The following is a 20,645-nucleotide window of genomic DNA, read 5'->3' as shown; positions in this document are numbered from 1 at the left end:
ATTATTATGACAAAGTATAAACAGAAAAATTGTCTGCAATAAAACAAAAGGATTGGAGCACAAAGTCATCTGTACAAGTACTGTCTGATATTTTGTGCCATCATTTAAAATGTACCAGATGGTTGGCAAAGGACTATCCCAGAAGCACAAAGTAAATTACCTGGGGATAATTTAACATCTGCAGCACTGTTCTCATCAATTATATACAGTAAATGGCTTGTATACCACTTCCTAGCATCAAGTACATTTGTGTATAGCAGCCTTTATAGATTCATGGCTTTACAAATCTATCAGTACGATAATCTGGTCCGTAGCTCTTTGGCATTTATTCCCCTGTAATTCCAGTGTAAACTAAACTCTCTATTTTTGTAAGGCATGTTGTTTATCATATCACATGATTAATTCTTGTGATTATTTTCTAATGGGTTTTTGGAGTTGAAGAAAAGTGAATATATATATATATATATATATATATATATATATATATATATAACACCATCTTACATCTACTGGTTTCTATTACACCTATAAAGGTAGTGGGTTTAAGGAGCTGCCTACAGGCAGAGACCTATTCTGTACAGATGTGGATATTGTTGCTCAGAACCAAATCTGAACAAGCCAATTGATTCTACTTTAGCACAACGGTTACCAGCACCCACCCATCTCTGCAATTTCTGGCAGCAGGAATCGCCACTCACATTTGGGATCACTTTTTAATCTTTGTCTTAGATAAACTTAAGCAGACAGATCTTCTTAACTCTTCCTCTGATAAAGCAGATGTTCCAGTCCTCTAATTGTTCTGGGAGCTTTTTAAACAAACCTTTTACAGACACATCTAATATGTATTAGATGAAGTCTGATCAGAGACTGCATTAACTGCTTAATGCATGGGTTAGTAAAGATCTGGTAGGGTTGCCTGAAAAAGAAACCCCATAGATATAATCTATATATTCACAGAAACATACAGCACCGCAAAGGCATGGTTTGCAGATAAAACATGGCCTCTACATGGAGTATCACATTTTTACTAGTGCGAAGTTTCTTGCACAGTTGAAATTGGTTTTTGTCAACCAACATAGAATGGTGCATTCAAGATTCTTGGGACAAGTTGTGCTTGCACACCAGATCAGACACGAGAAGGGCCTCTCCTTAGGGGATGAGCAGGGTAGTATAGCAGGAGGTGGTACCTCTTAACTGTAAGTTGTTTGGGGTTTAAAATATTGTGAGTCAAATTCAAATAATGCAAAACAGTCATAATGTAACAACAGGTAAATCTCAAAACAAATAAACTAAAGAGAATAGAGAAGGAAAGAACGAACGAACATGGGTAAATGCACAGTTTAAAAATAACTTAAAGTAAGGTTGAGGGAAGAGGAAGGGAGGGAGATCAAGAGGAGGATAATGCAGCAGTTTGAGCTCGTCACTGTATAGAGTCTTCCAGAAGCTTAGCTGTGAAGATGGGGACAGTCTCTCTATGGAGACATAGGAAAATGGGGAATCAAGTTGTGGCAAGCTGGATGGTGCAAAGGAGTTTCTCAGACAATGCTATTGCGCCAATACTGGCCCTCAAGGATAAAGTCTGAGAACATCTTCCGTCCTTCCGCAATAGACATGTGGGCTGCTACAAGGAGAAGTGTCCATAGATCCTTATGGATGAATTTAGGGCCAGTAAAGAGCAAGTGCGGGGCACTTCAGAAGATGTTGGAAGATTCTGGACAGATAAAAGGAAGGTCTTCTTCACACAGCACATAGTTAAACTATGGAGGCAGTAATGGTTCTGAATACCAGTTGCTGGAAGCCACAGGAGGGTTATCTTACATCTTTTAAACAAATTCCTCTGCCCCCAAACCCGCCTCTGAATTAGTCGTAAGGTTCATCTTTTTAATAAATATATATACAAAAGACCCACTGCATGTCTCTGTAATAAGTGTTTCAATGAAATTTATTTCGAATTCTCTGAAATACACCATATTTCAATACAGCATATTTCAAATTTACAGTGCACAAAAGATTTTTTTTTTTAAATCTGCTAAGTATGTGATTGCTTAGTGGCTGCTAGCAGTGTCCAGGGTGGGCCCTGATGTTGCTTCTGGCCACTCAAACAACCAGATCTGCACAGTGTTGAATTAGCAATTCTCAAGCTTTCATCATCACCTCACAACATCCTCCAATGAGGGTGCTAGTTTTTCTTCTCCTTTTGCAGCTACGCTGGTAGCCTCCGGGGAACTTACCATGAACTGTTGCTAGATTTGGTTATGAAACAAGTATATTTTATTTCAGCCTTGCACCACAGTTACATAGACTAAGATCTAAGGAACCTGTTAGACAAATGCAAGGGGTTTGCACCAGCCCATTTGATCCCCCTTTTTTTACTTATTCTACCCCCTTTAAACAGCTGATTCCAATACCATTTATAAAATGCTTATCGAATGCTTCTTCCCCCACCTTTGTCCCAAAACGTTTGTTATGGAGCTAAATTCCCCAATCTAGAACCCCAAGATTTACATTTGACGTCCCCTCAAATTTAGGTACATCCAGTGCCCGCCCCCCAAAACTTCTTGTTGAATTCCATTTCCAATTTCCAAAATTTCAATTTTGGAAGTGGTGTGCTATAAGGCATTGCTGGGAAGGGGAAGAACTAGCATTAGAGATAACACCGTTCTTTGGATCCCAGCTGCAGAGCTTTGAATTCTGGCCATAGGGAAAGTGGCTTGTCTCTTCAGTTGTGCTTTCATGATTTTTTTAAAAGGTCCTTTGCTTATGCGGTTTTACTGTTGCTGGTGCAGACTAATCTTTGTACCCAACTTTGAACCAAGTTACAAAGTCTGGAAGGCTCCAGCCAGTTTGTGCAGCTAAATGTTAAGGGAAAATATTTGATCAGGGCTTAGCTTCATTCATGCCTCCTGTTATTTGTGGATATATATTTTTTTAGGGCGAGAGCTGCATTTATTTTATGTGCTACTTTTCAAATAAACCGGTTCCCAGAGGGACAAAAATCCACCAGTTGTGCTGCAATTAAAACCTAAACTTAAAGCTGCAACAGGGAAGAAAAAATTGAAGTAGCATTATGACACATGTTAGCAGGAAATTGCAAGATACGGAGGAAAAGTGTACAAATTGATGTTTTAATGTAATGTCTTTCAACTCGATCTAGCAAAGGAACGGAGAAAAAGATGTCACATTTACAGGATTTTTCTGCTTTAAAGCCGGTTGTCATAAATTGCAAAAGAAAACCCGGTGTTTAATTTTCCAAGACACTTTGATCAATTGTATTAATTTGTCTCAAGGAAGAATTAATAATTCTACCAGCAGTATAATGAAAATGTTTCAGCATTAATGCAGAATGAAGTACAGTGAATTGAGGTATTGAGCCAGTTTCACCCATTATCTGTTTATTATTAAGCCTTCCAAGACTAATAACATTAGTGAAAGATATATTTCTTTAACATTTATTTCAAAGTGGTGCGGTAGCAGCTTATTGGTTGGCATATCCATGATTTTTAAAGCAGCAACTATAGTTTTTAATGCTACTTTTTTCCCTTTAGGAAAACATAGCTTGACTCCTTTGTTTTCTTGCATAATGATTGTCCTATTCAAATAGCAACATGGACTGTGATACCTCGTTTACATCTCACTCAAGTATTTCCCTTTTACTTCTAAATTGTTCTAATTTAAGACAAAATAAAAATTTCAAGAGAATAATATATCCAAGGGCTTCCTATAATACTCGGCTCCTATTCTGAGCTGCTAATCAGATGCCTTTGATTAAGCTGGTGAACGTAACATCTACACATATAGCAATTACTGGCCTCCAGAGACCATTTTTTCCATATAAACAGCTGTGCATAGTTCCATGCATTGGTACAATTGCAAATGAAGACGGGAGAGCCAAATGAGATGGGTGAATTGTAGAGAATGATCTATCCTCTCTTAGAAACCCTAGCAGAGTTAACTTGTTTGTTTTCTAAATGAGAAAAGCCTGTTATTGTTCTAGCTTTTCCCATCTTAGAAGATGGAAATAACAAGGGGCCTTGAAAGAAGGTCATAGCTCAGTGGCTATGAAAGGCCTCCCAGGTTCCAAAACCTGGCACCACCAGATGGGACTAAAACCTGTTTGGCTGTTGCCAATCAGTGCAGATTAATACTGGTCTAGGTAGACCAATGTCTCACACACCTAGATCATAGGTTTGTTTTTAAAGTACAATTCTATACAATGCTCTTTTGTACATACCTTGCTTGCTTTTAACCTGCTGTCTTATCTCCCTGTGCTATTAGTAATGCATGCAGCATTGCTTAATTTTTTAAGACATCATTGAGCCCTGGGGTCGAAGAATAGCACACTAATTGTCTGAGGAAGATATGTTAATTAAATCTGTACTGTACTGTACTGTACGCCTAAGCTGGTATGGTGGCACAGAATGTTCAGTTGCTCAGAGAACTAAATCGTGTGGTATCCAGCTTCTGTAAGAGAAGGGAAATGTGTCAGTTTGGCTGGGTACAGAGTAGAGAATGAACTAAGATGGGGAGCGGAAGAAAGGATAGGTGGCTTAAGGAAAGGGATTGAGGGGACAAGGAATTGAAGCTAGAGAGATGAATATGAATACATTTTGCATTGAGGGTCTGTGTATTGTGGTGGGGACAGAAATGAGGTTCATAGACCCTGGTCAGGGGAATTCTGCCTATTGTGGGTTCTTCTGTCTTTGCAGCAAAGAGGACCTAAGTACAGTAGTGATGGTCAGGACACTAAACTCCACAGACTGATTTCAGGAAGCACCCAGTTCTTTGGCTGCAGATTCTATTAACCCTAGTAAGGCTATTGAAACGTCACTGGAAAGCTGATAGTTGATATTAGCCAAGCTGGCCATTATGTGATTTGTTGCCATTCATAATGTTATTTTTGTGGTATGAAACTCTCTGAAGCTGATGGGAGAGCTTTTCTCTGACATGGTTATCTTCTCAAACAGGATTATCCCTTTACAATGTTTGAGTTATTAAAGCAGAGTAAAACGAACTGCTTTTAATGGAATATATCCAACACTTTCTACATAAAAAACCCCCAAACTGAATCATTTGACCTTTCTCCTCTTCCCCGCCCGTATTCCTAGAGTTTTTTCCAATGTGATGTTAATTTTGATTGTAAAGTTTTCCCATGACTTCAGGCTGCATTGGAATAAGAGGAAATAAGTTTTAGCTTACTACAGTTACAGAAAACATTGGGCAAGAGGAGAAAATATTTTCTCAGATTTAATAATAAGGCCCCACTCTTTCCCCATAGGGACGCGGGTGGAACTGTGGGTTAAACCACAAAGCCTAGGACTTGCCGATCAGAAGGTTGGCAGTTCGAATCCCCACGATGGGATGAGCTCCCATTGCTCAGTCCCTGCTCCTTCCAACCTAGCAGTTCGAAAGCACGTCAAAGTGCAAGTAGATAAATTGGTACCGCTCTGGCGGGAAGGTAAACGGCGTTTCCGTGCGCTGCTCTGGTTCGCCAGAAACGGCTTAGTCATGCTGGCCACATGACCTGGAAGCTGTATGTTGGCTCCCTCGTCCGATAAAGCGAGATGAGCACCGCAACCCCAGAGTCAGCCACGACTGGACCTAATAAGTCAGGGATCCCTTTACCTTTACCTTTCCCCATAGAAATCGCTTACATGCAGCTGATACTGGGTGCTGCTGTTCCGAATGGCCCCTGGGTGCTGTGGTTAAACTTTTGGACAATGGCCAAGGAAGACCCAGTTTCAGATACCTCTCTGCCATTAGATTCTCTGTGGGTGATACTGGGTGAGTCACACACTTTCAGCCTCACCGTATTGCATAGGGTTGCTGTGCATAGAAAAATAAGGGGAAGGGAGAGGGAACCGTTTTTACTGCTTTGAGTTATTTGCAGTAAACATGGCATTGAAATGTAATAAATAAATACCACAATATACTCATACATAACATTATATAACACCAGCTATTCTAGAGACACCACAGAAAAACATTGACTCTGACTGCTTTGTTGCATAGTTTGTTGCCAAAGGGGACGGAAGGGTCAGGTGTTGTAATGAATAACTGAGCCCCCCCCCACTCAGCTCTCCACAGAGGGGCGCAAAAATGTTTATGAAACTTATCCCAGTGGTTCATCTCTGCACCAAATAGACTCTCTCATTCCTATTTGAAATTATTTTTGGCCTTCTCATGTGAAGTACACCTGTACACATGTAGCATTGATAGCACTTGCAAAATCGATTGCATTGCTGTTTAAATGTAATATGAGTCATTCAGCATTGGGGCATGCCTCAGTCTTTCAACAATCACCATTTTGGGCCATGCTGTGTCGTACTTTATTATTCTAGTGGAATATTTTGCTTAGGCGAATGATTTTGCCGAAACATAACATTACCTTCAAAAGCTGAGAATTGCAGAGAAGAGAGAGAATATGTTGAGACTATCGGCAAAATTTTCCAGAGGCTTAAAGCCGATCTAGAAATAAAACAATATTCTTCATCTGCTTGTTAAACTCATGAAATTAAGGAAACTTTTATAACAAAATAATTTATGCAGCTGAAAGTCTGTGCATCTCATTTTAAAATTAGATTAAAAGATAAATAAAGTATGCAAGCCCTCTTATTACACAAACCCATAGCTGCCATAAATACAGTTTGAGTGGTAGGGTGTGCGAGAGGATGGCACAGAATAAATGAAAGCTTTTCTGTAGAAAAATATTTGTCCCCTGCAGCACAGCCCTAATATTGAAAGGGAGGGTCACCTGAAGCTGTTTATGTTTTTGCTTTGATGTACTGGGGTCGTAGAAGTGCTTTTATTATGCTTCTCAGGCAATGTGGATGTATTAATGAGGATATATAAAAGCAAAATAATTTATAACCTTGTTATCATCACAGTATCATTCATCATTTTTAATTGATCGTATTCACCTTGATTTTTCAAGGCAACATGGTGCTTATGACCAGTAAACATATTGCACACTTCTGGGCTTCAGCGCCAGGTGTGAACACGAAGTATAGAACCGTGTAGCCAACATGCAAAACTGTAGCTCCAATATCTTGAGCTCCAAAATAGGTATTGCATCACGCTATGTTTTAATTTTTTCTCCTTGCCCCTGTTTGAAAACAGATGCATGGATCAAGCATGTGTTTGAACTATGCTATGTTTTCAATGTGAACTCTCAATCTTGAATCCATATATCACACAGTTTTTTTATTTTGCATCTTTCCCAGGCCTCCTTAAAACTGAATAGTTATGACCAAGCTATTATTCAGCCTTGAAACACAGAATTGTGCCTTTATCATGTGTGTTCATTTGTTTTACATTTTTATCCTGCTGTTCCTGTGAAAAACTCAGGGTAATGTGTACTTCTGTTTCCCTATCCCCCCCCCCCCAATTTTATCATCACAACATTCCCACAGGGGAGGGAGAACGGGTTACTGGTCCAAGGTCACCCAGTAACTGAGTGGGAATTTGAAGCTAGGTGTTTCTGTGTGGTTTGTTTATGGGGTGCTGAGTATAGTAGCTCTGTGAGGGGATTCTTTGGGGGAAGTCATGTGCTTTAAATGCCCTTGCCCAAGTCTGATACTCTAGCTATGAGATCCCACACCTTCTGCACTAAAGTTATTTCCAGTATCTCAAGTTCATTGGAGCTATCTCATTTAAAGAAACTTCCAGGTGAGCAGAATGCAAATGCGGAAGTTTAAATCAAAGGCCTCCAATTATATATATGAACTTTACTTTTTATAAGTGAACATAAGGAGACGCTGTATGGCCAGCTATCTAGAAAGAAAATGAGTAAACATTCCGCACACGTACCAGTAAGGCAACTGCTTTAAAATATTGTCATTTTCTTTTATAGGATTAAATGGCTTCACACCAGTATGTCTGGAATTAGAGGAGTCCATTCTGTTTATCTAAAGCTGACAGCATAATGTAGGATCTGTTTATCTTCAATAAACAGCTTTCTTCAACAGTTAATTTTTCAACCATGAGTCGGGAGCCCTCCTTTCATCTCATGTTTAGTGTATGAGCCTTGTGTGAGTTTTACTGAAAATGAATGGATCTGTGCAGAAGCAATACTGGTTGGATCATGCCCTTAGTTGTCAGTGAAGTCATCAACACCCACACCATCCTTTCTTTGGGCTGTGCAGCTGTATAACATAACATAGAGGTTTAGGAAACATAGAAAACTCTCTTATACCAGGTCAGTTTATTTGCACATATATTAATTTAAGGAAGTTATACCCTGCTTTTAACTATCTGCCTTGAAGCCTAGTTTTGTCTACTGACTTCCAGGAACCTTCCATGATCTCTGGTAAGGATGTTTCCCAAATTCTGTCCCCCCACCCCACCCCCCGGAGTATGAACTTCAAGTTGGATTTCTGAGCCCCTCCAAAGGTGCCAAGGAACTTTTTAGTACCATGTTCTGAGACTTGACCTAAAATGTGGGTAATTTTGAGTTTAAACAGGGCATATAACAGTGTGAGTCACAATTAGCCTATTGAAGTTAACTGCAACAATAATCTCAGTTGTTCAGCCCTGGCTGCAATAACAGTCTAATCTCAAAAATTCAAAAGCTGTGTTCAATTAATCACTGTTCAGTTTTCTGGCTGAAAAAATGACAGCCCCACTATCCATTTGGAGAGCAGTTCACAGTGCAACTCTATTCAAGATCACTCTGAATAAGTTCCACTGAATTCTATAAGTCTTACACCCAAGGAAGTGTGCGTTAGATTGCATTCTTTATATCTGAACTAGATACATCCCCTGTTCTATTAAAAGAAACAAAGAATTCTGGAAATGGGAGGTCTGCATTAATAGTGCACCTTTTGTTGAAATATAAAGTGCCATATTTTCCCTTCAAAAATAAAATGAAAATAATAAAAAAATGTAAACCAACAGATTTTCCAGATTTGTGTTGGAAGATTTGAAACCCTTTAAGTGGTAACAACTTATCAACAACTTTTGGCTATAAAGAGGGTCATTTTTAGCATAGTCTCTCCATCCCTTTAGGCAAGGAAAATGTTTGTATGTCAATGCAGAACTGTCTGTGTAATTTAATTATTTATAGACATCTGGACTAGCTGGCTTGCTGTTAACAAATCACAGGCACACATTGTACTACCCACTTGAGACTTTAAAAAAGAATAGAAGGACACCAGGTCATAATTTCTTTTCATGTTCTGTTTAGTGGCCATAAGAAATTAATGTATTTCCTTTTGCAGCATTTAGGGTTTTATGTTCCATTTCTTCCCTTGCAATGCATTTGCTAAGCCAAGCAATGCATTTGCTAAGCCAAGCAGTCTGATCTTGAGGATCAATTTTAGCCATAAACAATGGTTTGTGCTGCTGTGTAAGCATCATTTAGTGGGGCAGAGCTGCAGCTTAACTGAAGTAACTGCAAAACATAAACAAGGTGGAATTTGATTCGAAAGCTAACCTTGAGATTTATTGAACTTTGAAAGTGATTCAATTACGTGGTGGTCATTTGCCCCACAAAACTGCCACAGAAGGATTGCCTTGATACGGAGCTGAGGTTCAGAAGGGGAATATGGTGAAACAAATGTGTAATTATCCACATAACAAGGTGAACTGAGCCAAATCCTTTACCAGAGTAACCTCATAAGCAGCAAGAAACTGAATAGGCTTTGTACTGAAGGAGGCAGAGCTGAATGTCATAAACATGGATAAGGATCCTATGAGGATTTAGTCTTCAGTATACCATACAGGAAATGAGGAGTTGGCAGTTGCAGTAGACGTTTATGCTAATCACATGAGTTCAGCTGTTCAGAAGGGTAAAAGTACCATAAAAATCCACTTGGTTAGTTGTGCCAGCTATTTGCATAAGCTTGACCAGCTGTTTGAATCCCATCTATTGCCTGTGACACATCCTGTAAATTTAAGAAACTTTTGTCATTATTACAAGGCACCTCTGAGCTTTGAGGATGTAGTAGAACACCTTAGCTAATAATTCTGCAGTATTTCTGGCATGTTGTCATTTGAATTATCTCTGAATTTTCCATCTCTGCAGGGCCATTGGTTCCAGTGATAAATAAAGTATAGGCAATTGTTGCTGCCAAACGGGATTTTGTAGTATTCTTTACTAAAAAGAATATTCTTGTTTTAAAGAGTTCACTTTTAAAAAAACAATACTTAATAATCTGTTCCCAAACTTAAGAAAGGGTGACAGCTTCAGTCCAAAGAATAAATAAATAAAACCTGATAGATGTGTTTTGCTTTTTTTGCCAAGAGGCCAATTTATGGAGCCCAAGCTCAAGAGTGGCACTTCATTCACACTGCTATAGATTTATTCGTACAAATAAGATTGCGGGCTTAAACCATATACACAAAATGTCATTGTAAACTACTACCTGATGAATCTCAAAGTAGTTTTTGTTCCTTTCTCAAAGCTTTATTGCATGCAAAGTGACTGGCTCAAACATCTGGTCTGATTGGTATAATTTTAAGGTTCGTTTCAGATTGTACAACACAAGTGTGAGAGGCAAATTGCCCACCATATTTAGCCTTAATTGTTAACATATGAAATCAGTTCGGTTTGGGTGTCTTGCACATTTTTCTGGGCATGCCATTTTTCTGGGCTTTAGTGGAAAGCATATGGGCTTAGTTGCTTGAGTGCAACATTGGAAGCCATGTCATTATTTTGGCATTGCTAGGATGTAATGCTGACCAAGTATAGACAACAAACAAAACTATTTTGTTCTCCCTGTGCTTTGTGAACTTGCTGTCTGTGTTAATTATAGCCCATTGGACTCTTTATTGTGGTTCCCACATTAAGTAGCTGCCAGTGCCAGAATTTTCATTTTCTCGGCACGGCCATTTTGTTTCATGCAGTGTCAGTATGTTGTTGCTGTCTCAGTTTGGTACTAATCGCGATTGTTGCCAACAATCACAATAGTGAAGAAGAAGAGGAGTTTGGATTTGATATCCCGCTTTATCGCTACCCTAAGGAGTCTCAAAGTGGCTAACAATCTCCTCCCTTCCTCCCCCACAACAAACACTCTGTGAGGTGAGTGGGGCTGAGAGACTTCAGAGAAGGGTGACTAGCCCAAGGTCACCCAGCAGCTGCATGTGGAGGAGCGGGGAATCGAACCCGGTTCACCAGATTATGAGTCCACTGCTCTTAACCACTACACCACACTGGCGTAGTGAACATTCTGTGGATCCCAGTGAATTAAAGGATGAAAGCAAGTGGCTTGGTTTAGTGAAAAAGTGGCTTTTCCCTGTTTGTGAAATTGTAGAGGAGCTTCTGGATTGTGGACTCCCTTCACCATGGGCAGGAATAAATGACCGAATCAGGGAGATTAACCAGGAAGTTGAATAGACAGAGAACACTGAGTGAAGATTTGCTCATGATTTTGCCATGGTGTCCATACACAGATTACGGAGTAATCGGTGTAGCTGTTAAAATAAACTATAATAGCTGCTATTTTTTTCTGTCTAAGTATTAGACTAAACCTGCTGAAATTACATCCTGCTATAGCGCAGTGATGCAGTATTTATTTATTTTTAAATGTTGCTGGATATTCGTGTATGTGGTTATACAAAGGGTCCTTCTAAGCACCCATAAAGGCATACCTTTTAAAAAGGGCTATACAGTGGTACCTTGGGTTAAGAACTTAATTCGTTCCAGAGGTCTATTCTTAACATGAAACTCTTCTTAACCTGAGGTACCACTTTAGCTAATGGGGCCTCCCGCCGCCACCACACGATTTCTGTTCTCATCCTGAAATTAAAGTTCTTAACCTGGGGTACTACTTCTGGGTTAGCGGAGTCTGTAACCTGAAGCGTCTGTAACCCGAGGTACCACCGTATTCACAGTAGCACCAATCCAGAACCAAAAGCAATCATTGTCTCTGTGTAAGGGGAGAGGTACTACGCTTGGGAATAGCTATACTCTTTTTCCCCCCCTACTTGAAATGAGTAAATCAGTCAGAGGACATCACTGGAGCGAGTGAGTGTAGAGCTTTCAAAGTTAAATAACATTTTGCAAAGCAGCAAAATACCTATGAAGTAACATGGTATTACTGTAAGGGAGATGAGGTAGCCCTGTTGGTGTTGGACGGTTTAGCAGAGAACTCTCTGGGTTTTCTTGTGTTTGAATGATATAGGAGTTTGTATACATGTTAAGAATTTTTTTTTTTAGTGTGAGGGGAAGAAGCATTAAAATACTATGGTAAGGGGAACAGATGAGCCTCCCCACTAGTGATGTCAGACTATATAACTTGCTAGGGCTTCCACAGCCCTGTGAGTGATTTTCTGAATAGTTATTACATGCATTAATAATGATCAATCGATTGATCAAGTTAAATCTCTTCATTTGATGAGGTAATTAATTCTCCTGAGCGAGAATTATGTTTGAGATACAGTTTCATTTGTAGAGCAGAGTGGTGAGTCATTGGCTTCCACCTAGCGTTGTTTCTTCCTGATTTGCAGTAATAGAAATCCGTCAGGCTAAATGATTAATGTACACTAGTGATATATTCTACAAATGATATATTACTGCATTGCAGGGGGTTGGACCAGATGACCCTTTAGGTCCCTTCCAGCTCTATAATTCTATGATTCTTAAGCACAGCTGAAAAATTCTCTAGAATCCAGATGCCAGGAAGTACTACCATATATTAGAAAATATTTTACTGAGTTATGAATTTTGCAGACAACAAGCCTTCATCAGCAACTTCAGATTTGTTATGGTGTTCTCAGATTTATGGAAGAACTACAACTTGGTTATCTTATTTTGTAATGAAAAGTCATTTGAAGCTGTACTGTTGTGACTCATATTGTATCCTTTGCCTGGTTGTTTCTCTCATATCCCTGTACAGATGTCAAAAGAATATACTTTCAAAAATACTTAGGATTGTAGCCACAGAGATGTTTTAGTAAAACAACACATTAAACTGATGCCGTTGTGTTTCATAAACGGGACTGATTTATTTCTATTTTTAAAAATGTTTTACAGTTTTAATGTAATTATTAAAATTCTTTGACAGAGCTTTGCAGCATATAAAGAAAAAATAAAAATAAATTGAATGAATTATCTGATGCCTGTTTGAAAATTTGGTTGTAAATTTAAGATAGTGTGTAAATTTGGAGTGAAGAGGTGTGCTCCCCCCCAAAAAAATTCTTGATTTCTTGTATGTAGAAACATCAGTTGCAAGATGTACCGTAAACATGAATGCCATCATTGGCTTCATTAATTTCAGTTATGGAAGTAGATGACTATATATGCATATATTTATTTGACATAGAAATGCCAAAAGCTCAGAGGTGCAATCACATGTCTCCATGTGAATATCAGAGCTGGGTGGACACTCTGGAGAATACATGGGGCTCTATAGATGGAGGCATTAGCCTTTCAATTTCTGTATGCTATTAGTTTTTCCTAGCATGTTTGGTAGTTAGCCACCTTCCATTTCCTTGCAACCTTACAGCATGTCTACTGAACACTAGTTCCCCACATCTATTGCCATCGTTAAGTGTTCCCTTCTCATGTAACAGTTGCCACGTGGAGAGATAGTAAAGTGAATTTTATGTAGCAGCTATAAATGTATAAACAGATCCTTGTATGTTAGATGTTATGACCATCAGTGTGACAGGTTTTGCTTTAGAATGAGCATTTTATCAAATCTTTGCTCTGCTTTATTATTTTGATAATTTCAGAAATTTAACCTGGTGATTCACATCCATTGTGCTTAAATAGCATTACAGTAAGCCCACAACTTATGCACATTCAATGAACTTGGCCCAAAAAAATTTGAAAAAAATTAAAGCGGGGGCAAACATCCAGGAAAAAAAAGACTTTGGCAATCCCACCTGCCATTGTACCCAATGTGTTTTGACCATATACAGTTTTGGCTTTAGGCGTGATCGCTGGAACACAACCCCCTCTCCAGAGTTTTACTGTTGAGCTCTGCTTCCTATCAGCTTTGTGTCCTTGATTTTGCTGCAGAAATACTTGTGTAGATATCAATACTGTTGCTTTAATTTTGAATAACGTTGTGAAGTTACTAAGACCCATCAAATCTGATGTGTACAGGTGTACAGACATGAGTATGGGGGTGGGATACGGTTATGGTTCTTTCCCAATCTTTTCTTGCCACCCACACTCCCACTGCTCCCATCATACATGGATAGATGTTGCCATGGGCAGTATAAGTATATATCCCCTCATTCCTTCAGAAAGGTATGCAACCTTGAGGACTAGGTATCTTTTCATTCTTCCCACCACCAAATAAAAACAGCATGAGGCGGAATGCATAAACACCCCTTCTTTCCCTAGTCTTCCTCTCAGTCTCCAAGCTTGCTGCAACTGCTGTGTGTTAATAAGAAAAGTCTGGGGAAAGAATTATGAAGATGATTTCATGGAGAATAAAATGACATTTTAAGTTATAGGCCTTTCCTGATTTCACCCCCCCCCCAATAAATAGGCCAACCTTAGTCCATTTCTAATAGGCAAGGTGACATGTAGATACTAATTGTTGATGGCCATTTGATCCCAAACACTAAATATGCAAAGACTAGGACAAGCCAGACTTGCTTGGCCCATTACCTTAAGAAACCGTTCCAAAAGCAGCTTATGCTCACCCCACACCCCACTTTTGTCAGTTTCACTGTGCAGCCAAGAGTTTTGTTATGCATCTTCAGTTGAAGTTGGCAGAAGCTAATGCTCCTAGATTTTGCACTGGGTCTTTTGCCAGCAGGACTTTTGAATTCTGACTTAAAACTACTGCTTTTTTCAGCCCTGTTCAGCAGCCCTGCAATGTGTAACTTAGCCTCCTACTTATACCTGCTATAATGTAAACGAAGCTAGAATTCTACCTTTTCTAGGCAGTTTTCCAAGCTGTACCCATTTCCATGTTCATGCCCAGGAGCAGGATCTCAATTTAAAGCACCCCTTTACTCCTTAGCAGACAGCAGTGGCTAGGGGAGTGTTTGAGGCCATGGCAAAAGTAGCCGCAGGTTCCTTTCTCCTTCGTTAGTTGCTAGGAAGACATTGCTAGGCTTCATATCACTCTGCTGTTTGCTCCTTAGTTTGGCATCTCATATCCTTTGCCCTCTCCCCCTGTCATGGGGCCCATTCTTCTGTCTCACATTGCAGAGGAATCAGTACCCAACCCACACACGAAGTATATGCGTCTCTTCTTTCCAGGACTTGTAATAAAATTCTGGGCATTTGTATTAATATGTTAACAATTGTGGCCTAGAATATCAACAGATATTAAAATATAGCTATGCCCACAAACACATTACATGTTTATAGATAATGTACAGTAATGTACTGTTGAAGCATAGTTTGGTTGGTTGGTTTGGTCGGTCTTCAGCAAGTCTCCTGATTGTGAGTGTAAAAAAAAGAGAGGCAATAATAGATACTATCTGCAAAAATGCAGAAAAAGTGGCCACAAAACACCATTGACACCTAAGAATGCAATCCCTTGTACACTTAGTTGGTAATAAGTCGTACTGAGCTCAGTTGGACACAACAGCATAAGGGTAAATTGCATATCTGTTACCTTTTAGTGTAGCTTTTAATTCATTTTGCATAGATGTCAGTACTGGTGGACATACATTGTTAGTCCTCGACAGATCTTTTAAGAATATTCTGTTTTTGTAACATGTGGCAAGTACCTTACCAACTTTCCCTTCCTCTACTTTTCAGGATGGTACGAAGCAAAAAAGAGAACGGAAAAAGACGGTGTCATTTAGCAGCATGCCAACTGAAAAGAAGATCAGCAGTGCAAGCGACTGTATTAACGCCATGGTTGAAGGCTCAGAACTCAGAAAGGTTCGCTCCAACTCCAGAATTTACCACCGGTACTTCCTTTTAGATGCGGACATGCAGTCTCTACGTTGGGAACCTTCAAAGAAGGATTCTGAGAAAGCAAAGATCGACGTTAAATCAATCAAAGAAGTGAGAACAGGGAAAAATACAGACATTTTTCGTAGCAATGGAATTTCGGAACAGATTTCGGAAGACTGCGCATTTTCTATTATTTATGGAGATAATTATGAGTCTCTAGATCTCGTTGCAAATTCTGCAGATGTTGCAAATATATGGGTCACTGGACTGAGATACCTGATATCGTATGGAAAACACACGCTAGATATGCTAGAAAGTAGCCAAGATAAAATGCGGACTTCATGGGTTTCACAAATGTTTAAAGAAACAGATATTGATAATTTGGGGCGCATATCCATGTGCAGAGCTGTACAGTTTATAAAAAATTTAAATCCTGGTTTAAAAACTAGTAAAATTGAATTGAAGTTCAAAGAGCTACATAGAACAAAAGACAAGCCTGGTACAGAAATCACAAAGGAAGAGTTTATTGAAGTCTTTCATGAGCTTTGCACTCGCCCTGAGATCTATTTTTTGTTAGTTCAATTTTCTAGCAATAAAGAATTCCTGGACACAAAGGACCTTATGATGTTTTTAGAAGCAGAACAGGGTATTGCACATGTCACCGAAGAGATAAGCCTGGATATTATTCACAAATATGAGCCATCTAAAGAGGGCCAGGAAAAGGGCTGGCTTTCCATAGACGGTTTTACAAATTACCTTACTTCTCCAGAATGCCATATATTTGACCCAGAGCACAAAAAAGTGTGCCAGGGCATGAACCACCCTCTGTCTCATTATTTTATAAACTCATCTCATAACACGTACTTGATAGAGGATCAGTTCCGAGGCCCATCTGATATCACAGGATACATTCGTGCTTTGAAAATGGGGTGTCGGTGTGTCGAGTTGGATGTGTGGGATGGTCCTGACAATGAACCAGTAATTTACACAGGGCACACCATGACCTCGCAGATAGTCTTCCGCAGTGTAATCGACATTATAAACAAATATGCATTCGTTGCTTCGGAATACCCTCTTATTTTGTGCTTAGAAAACCATTGTTGTCTCAAGCAGCAGAAGGTGATGGTTCAGCATATAAAGAAAATACTGGGAGACAAGGTCCACACGCAGTCTCCAAACACAGAGGAATCTTATCTGCCTTCTCCTGAATCTCTTAGAGGGAAAATACTAATTAAAGCCAAGAAGCTGTCTCCTAATTGTTCTGGGCTAGAGGGAGATGTTACAGATGAAGACGAAGGCGTAGAAATGTCCCAGAGAATGGGAAAAGAGGGTGTGGAACAACAGAATATTATCACAGTAAAACGGTTTCAGCTCTGCAAAGAGCTTTCAGAACTGGTAAGCATGTGTAAGTCGGTTCAATTTAAAGATTTTCAGGTTTCATTTCAGCTTCAGAAATACTGGGAAGTTTGCTCTTTCAATGAAGTGCTTGCTACCAAATATGCCAATGAAAACCCTGGAGACTTTGTGAATTACAACAAACGTTTTCTGGCCAGGGTTTTCCCTAGCCCTATGAGAATTGATTCTAGTAATATGAACCCACAGGATTTTTGGAAGTGTGGCTGTCAGATAGTAGCAATGAACTTTCAGACACCTGGACTAATGATGGACCTCAACATTGGTTGGTTTCGTCAAAACGGTAACTGTGGCTATGTTCTTCGACCTGCTATCATGCGGGAAGAAGTCTCTTACTTCAGTGCAAATACGAAGGACTCTGTGCCTGGAGTTTCACCTCAGCTTCTTCATGTTAAGATTATTAGCGGACAGAACTTTCCTAAACCAAAAGGGTCAGGTGCCAAAGGTGATGTTGTAGACCCTTATGTCTATGTAGAAATCCATGGGATCCCTGCAGACTGTGCAGAGCAAAGGACAAAAACTGTGCACCAGAATGGGGACAACCCAATTTTTGATGAGAGTTTTGAATTTCAGATTAATCTACCTGAACTCGCCATGGTGCGCTTTGTAGTGCTGGACGATGATTATATCGGGGATGAATTTATTGGGCAGTACACAATTCCCTTTGAGTGTTTACAGACAGGTTATCGCCATGTCCCCCTTCAGTCTTTAACAGGAGAAGCTCTGGCACATGCTTTCTTATTTGTCCACGTTGCTATAACTAATAGAAGGGGTGGTGGAAAGCCACATAAACGGGGCCTGTCTGTCAGGAAGAGCAAGAAATCCAGAGAATATGCCTGTATGAGGACTTTATGGATTAAAACCATTGACGAGGTATTCAAGAATGCTCTCCAGCCCATACGGGATGCCACAGATTTGAGGGAGAACATGCAGGTACCGTCTTTTATTCACTACCATTTATATGAGATTACCATTTTACATACAGATATACTGGTGTAATTATATGTTTCCATAATAAATAATGTGACATAAGTTAAGCGTAGTAAATGTGCTCAGAGGTTCAGTGACTTTGCAGACAGTTAAAAGTAAGGATTAGAGTTATCAGTGCCCTCAAGTGATGGCTGTAAGATACTCGGGCACGGATGCCACCCTACCTGGATTCAGTTTTTGTGCTGTAAGGTATTTTCTGTTATCTGACTGCTCTTCTGAAGGATGACTGATTATAGATATGTTTTATAGCAAGGTTGGCTAACTGGGTTTATTTATTTACAGTTGTTCCTTGGATCCCGAACGCCTTGCAAGTCGAACATTTTGGCTCCTAAACATTGCAAACCCGGAAGTGAGTGTTCCGGTTTGCAACCGTTCTTTGGAAGCCGAACGTCCGACGTGGCTTACGAGGGTTCCAAATGGCTGCAGGAGCTTCCAGCAGCCAATCGGAAGCCGTGCCTTGATTTCTGAATGTTTTGGAAGTCTAACGGACTTCCGGAACGGATTTTATTCGACTTCCGAGGTACCGCTGTATTTTTATTTTTAGTAGTATTATTGACCTGCCCTTCATCCTAAGGTCCCAGGGCAAGTTACAATGATAAAACAGTCCAACAATATTTTTTAATAAACCGTTTGAAGCAACTTATAATCACAAACTACCTCACTTTTCCTCCAAGGAGCTTGAGGTGGCATGGCACTTCTCCCTCTTCCCCATTTTATCCTCTCAGCAACTATGTGAGGTAAATTAGGCAGGTAAATTAGGCAGAGGCAGAGCGAGCGAGAGAGAGAGACCTAGTCCAAGGTCACCCAGTGAACTTCATGGCTGAATCACATTTGAACCCGGGGTCTCCCCAGTCCTAGTTCAACACTTAACTACTACACCTCACTGGCTCTTATTATTTATTTTGGTAATATATAGCCTGATCTCCATTAAAATCTGTCCCAGAGTAGAATTTTAATCTCAGGGCTGCATTACATGCTGACTAATCTGAGGGCTACATCCCAATGGCGCCTATGATCAAAGCACTAGTGGGTTCTGATGCCCCACCCCACCTTTGCCCCTTCTTTCTCATGGCACATATACTCACAGTACACACACAGCATACATCATCTCACCCCACACATGGCTTGCAGAAAGCCCCCATTCCTCCTTCACAACACCTTTTTACCCATGGCAGATAGGAAAGAGGTTCAGGAGCTCAAGCGTGCCAAGGAGCCCAGCATTCGACTTGATGGAGCAATTGTATGCTGCAGCATCCTGAGGTGGACGTCTTCTTTTTTAGTGCCATGTGAAGGATGGGAAGACAAAAATGCTCCTTCTGTAGCTGTAGTGTTCTAGCAGGGAGGGGGAAGTGGGGAGGGAAACTTCCCCCAGCGCTCTGCCAGGGAGAAGGTCGTCTTCCTCCCCGGTGTCCCTTCCTCATGAGCATTGAGTGAAGTGCCTTTCCTTTCTTTCTCTCCACTGCCACTGAACAGATTGGAGCTCTCTGGAAACTGGAGGGAGTGCTCTACTCTGCTCTGATGTTTCCCAAGCACTCCCAGCTAGGGGTATCAGAGAGTTCAGACAAAAACAGAAAAGAAATCAGAAATTGCTGCAGTTGGCATGTTCATGTGTGGTCAGGAATGGTAAACAAATGTGACTGGTCTTTGTTCAATGTTGTTCTTGTTTAGTTCTATGAACAGTAAGTAATTAATGACCTTTCTACAGTGTTTTGACATTTCCTTTACACTGAAAGGGATGTTAAGATACATAATAGTTATGCAAGTTATGTTAAATTGCAGACAGCAAGATAATAACATACTTTGTAGAAGCCAGACTGCAGCAGAATGGATACGCTGTTGATTGTGGTGAATATAGGTCAGAACACAAAGTCGCTGCCTTATTTTGATACTCCCAGTGCTCAGGTTTCCAGTGCTCTGATCTGCTCAATGGTAGCAGATAAATAAGAGGAGAGGAACTTTGTTCAGTGGCACTTCTAGGCTACCAGAAAAGGCTTGGTGAGTTGGATGAGGCTTGCAAGCCTGGGGTTCAGCATACCTGTTTTTCAGAAAACAGTTGTGTTTGTTGGCTTGCAGCTGATTGTATGAGCTAAGTGCATCAAAAAGCATTGTGTTTGTGGTGTGTGGTCTAAGATGGCTCATTCATATATGCAATCCATCACTTGATTCTGCAGTCATCAAGGGATGTAAAGGCACTGCATAAACTAGTGTTAGAGAAGGGGATAAACTTAAGGTGTATGTTTACAAGTCCCCATATTAAATTGTTGCTGAGGCAAGACCTTCCATATCCTCAGCATTTCTATGTTGTTTCCTGCACTGTCGTGTCAAGTAGATTGCTGTTCTCATAGTTTGGTACTAAGCAAGTACTAATATTAGGTATTTTATTTAATGTTAAATTATTCTAGGATAAGGCTTCCTGCCTGTGATTCGTTTTACC

General features: G+C 40.0%; 1 protein-coding gene across 9 annotated transcripts in view; it reads left to right on the top strand.

Annotated features, from left to right (window-relative positions):
- Nucleotides 1-20,645, top strand: part of PLCL2 (phospholipase C like 2) — a 129,559-nt gene that overhangs the window by 87,812 nt on the left and 21,102 nt on the right. For all 9 annotated transcript variants that reach the window (XM_081883156.1, XM_081883150.1, XM_081883149.1 and 6 more), the window contains one exon: nucleotides 15,668-18,154. In XM_081883156.1, coding sequence (XP_081739282.1) covers nucleotides 15,668-18,154 — 2,487 coding nt within the window. The remainder of the gene's footprint in view (nucleotides 1-15,667; nucleotides 18,155-20,645) is intronic.

The sequence above is a fragment of the Podarcis melisellensis genome (assembly GCF_964234715.1).
Source record: "Podarcis melisellensis genome assembly, chromosome: 12".
Taxonomy (NCBI): Eukaryota; Metazoa; Chordata; class Lepidosauria; order Squamata; family Lacertidae; genus Podarcis; species Podarcis melisellensis.
Note: the sequence above shows the minus strand (reverse complement) of the source record. Positions and strands in the feature narration are given on the sequence as shown.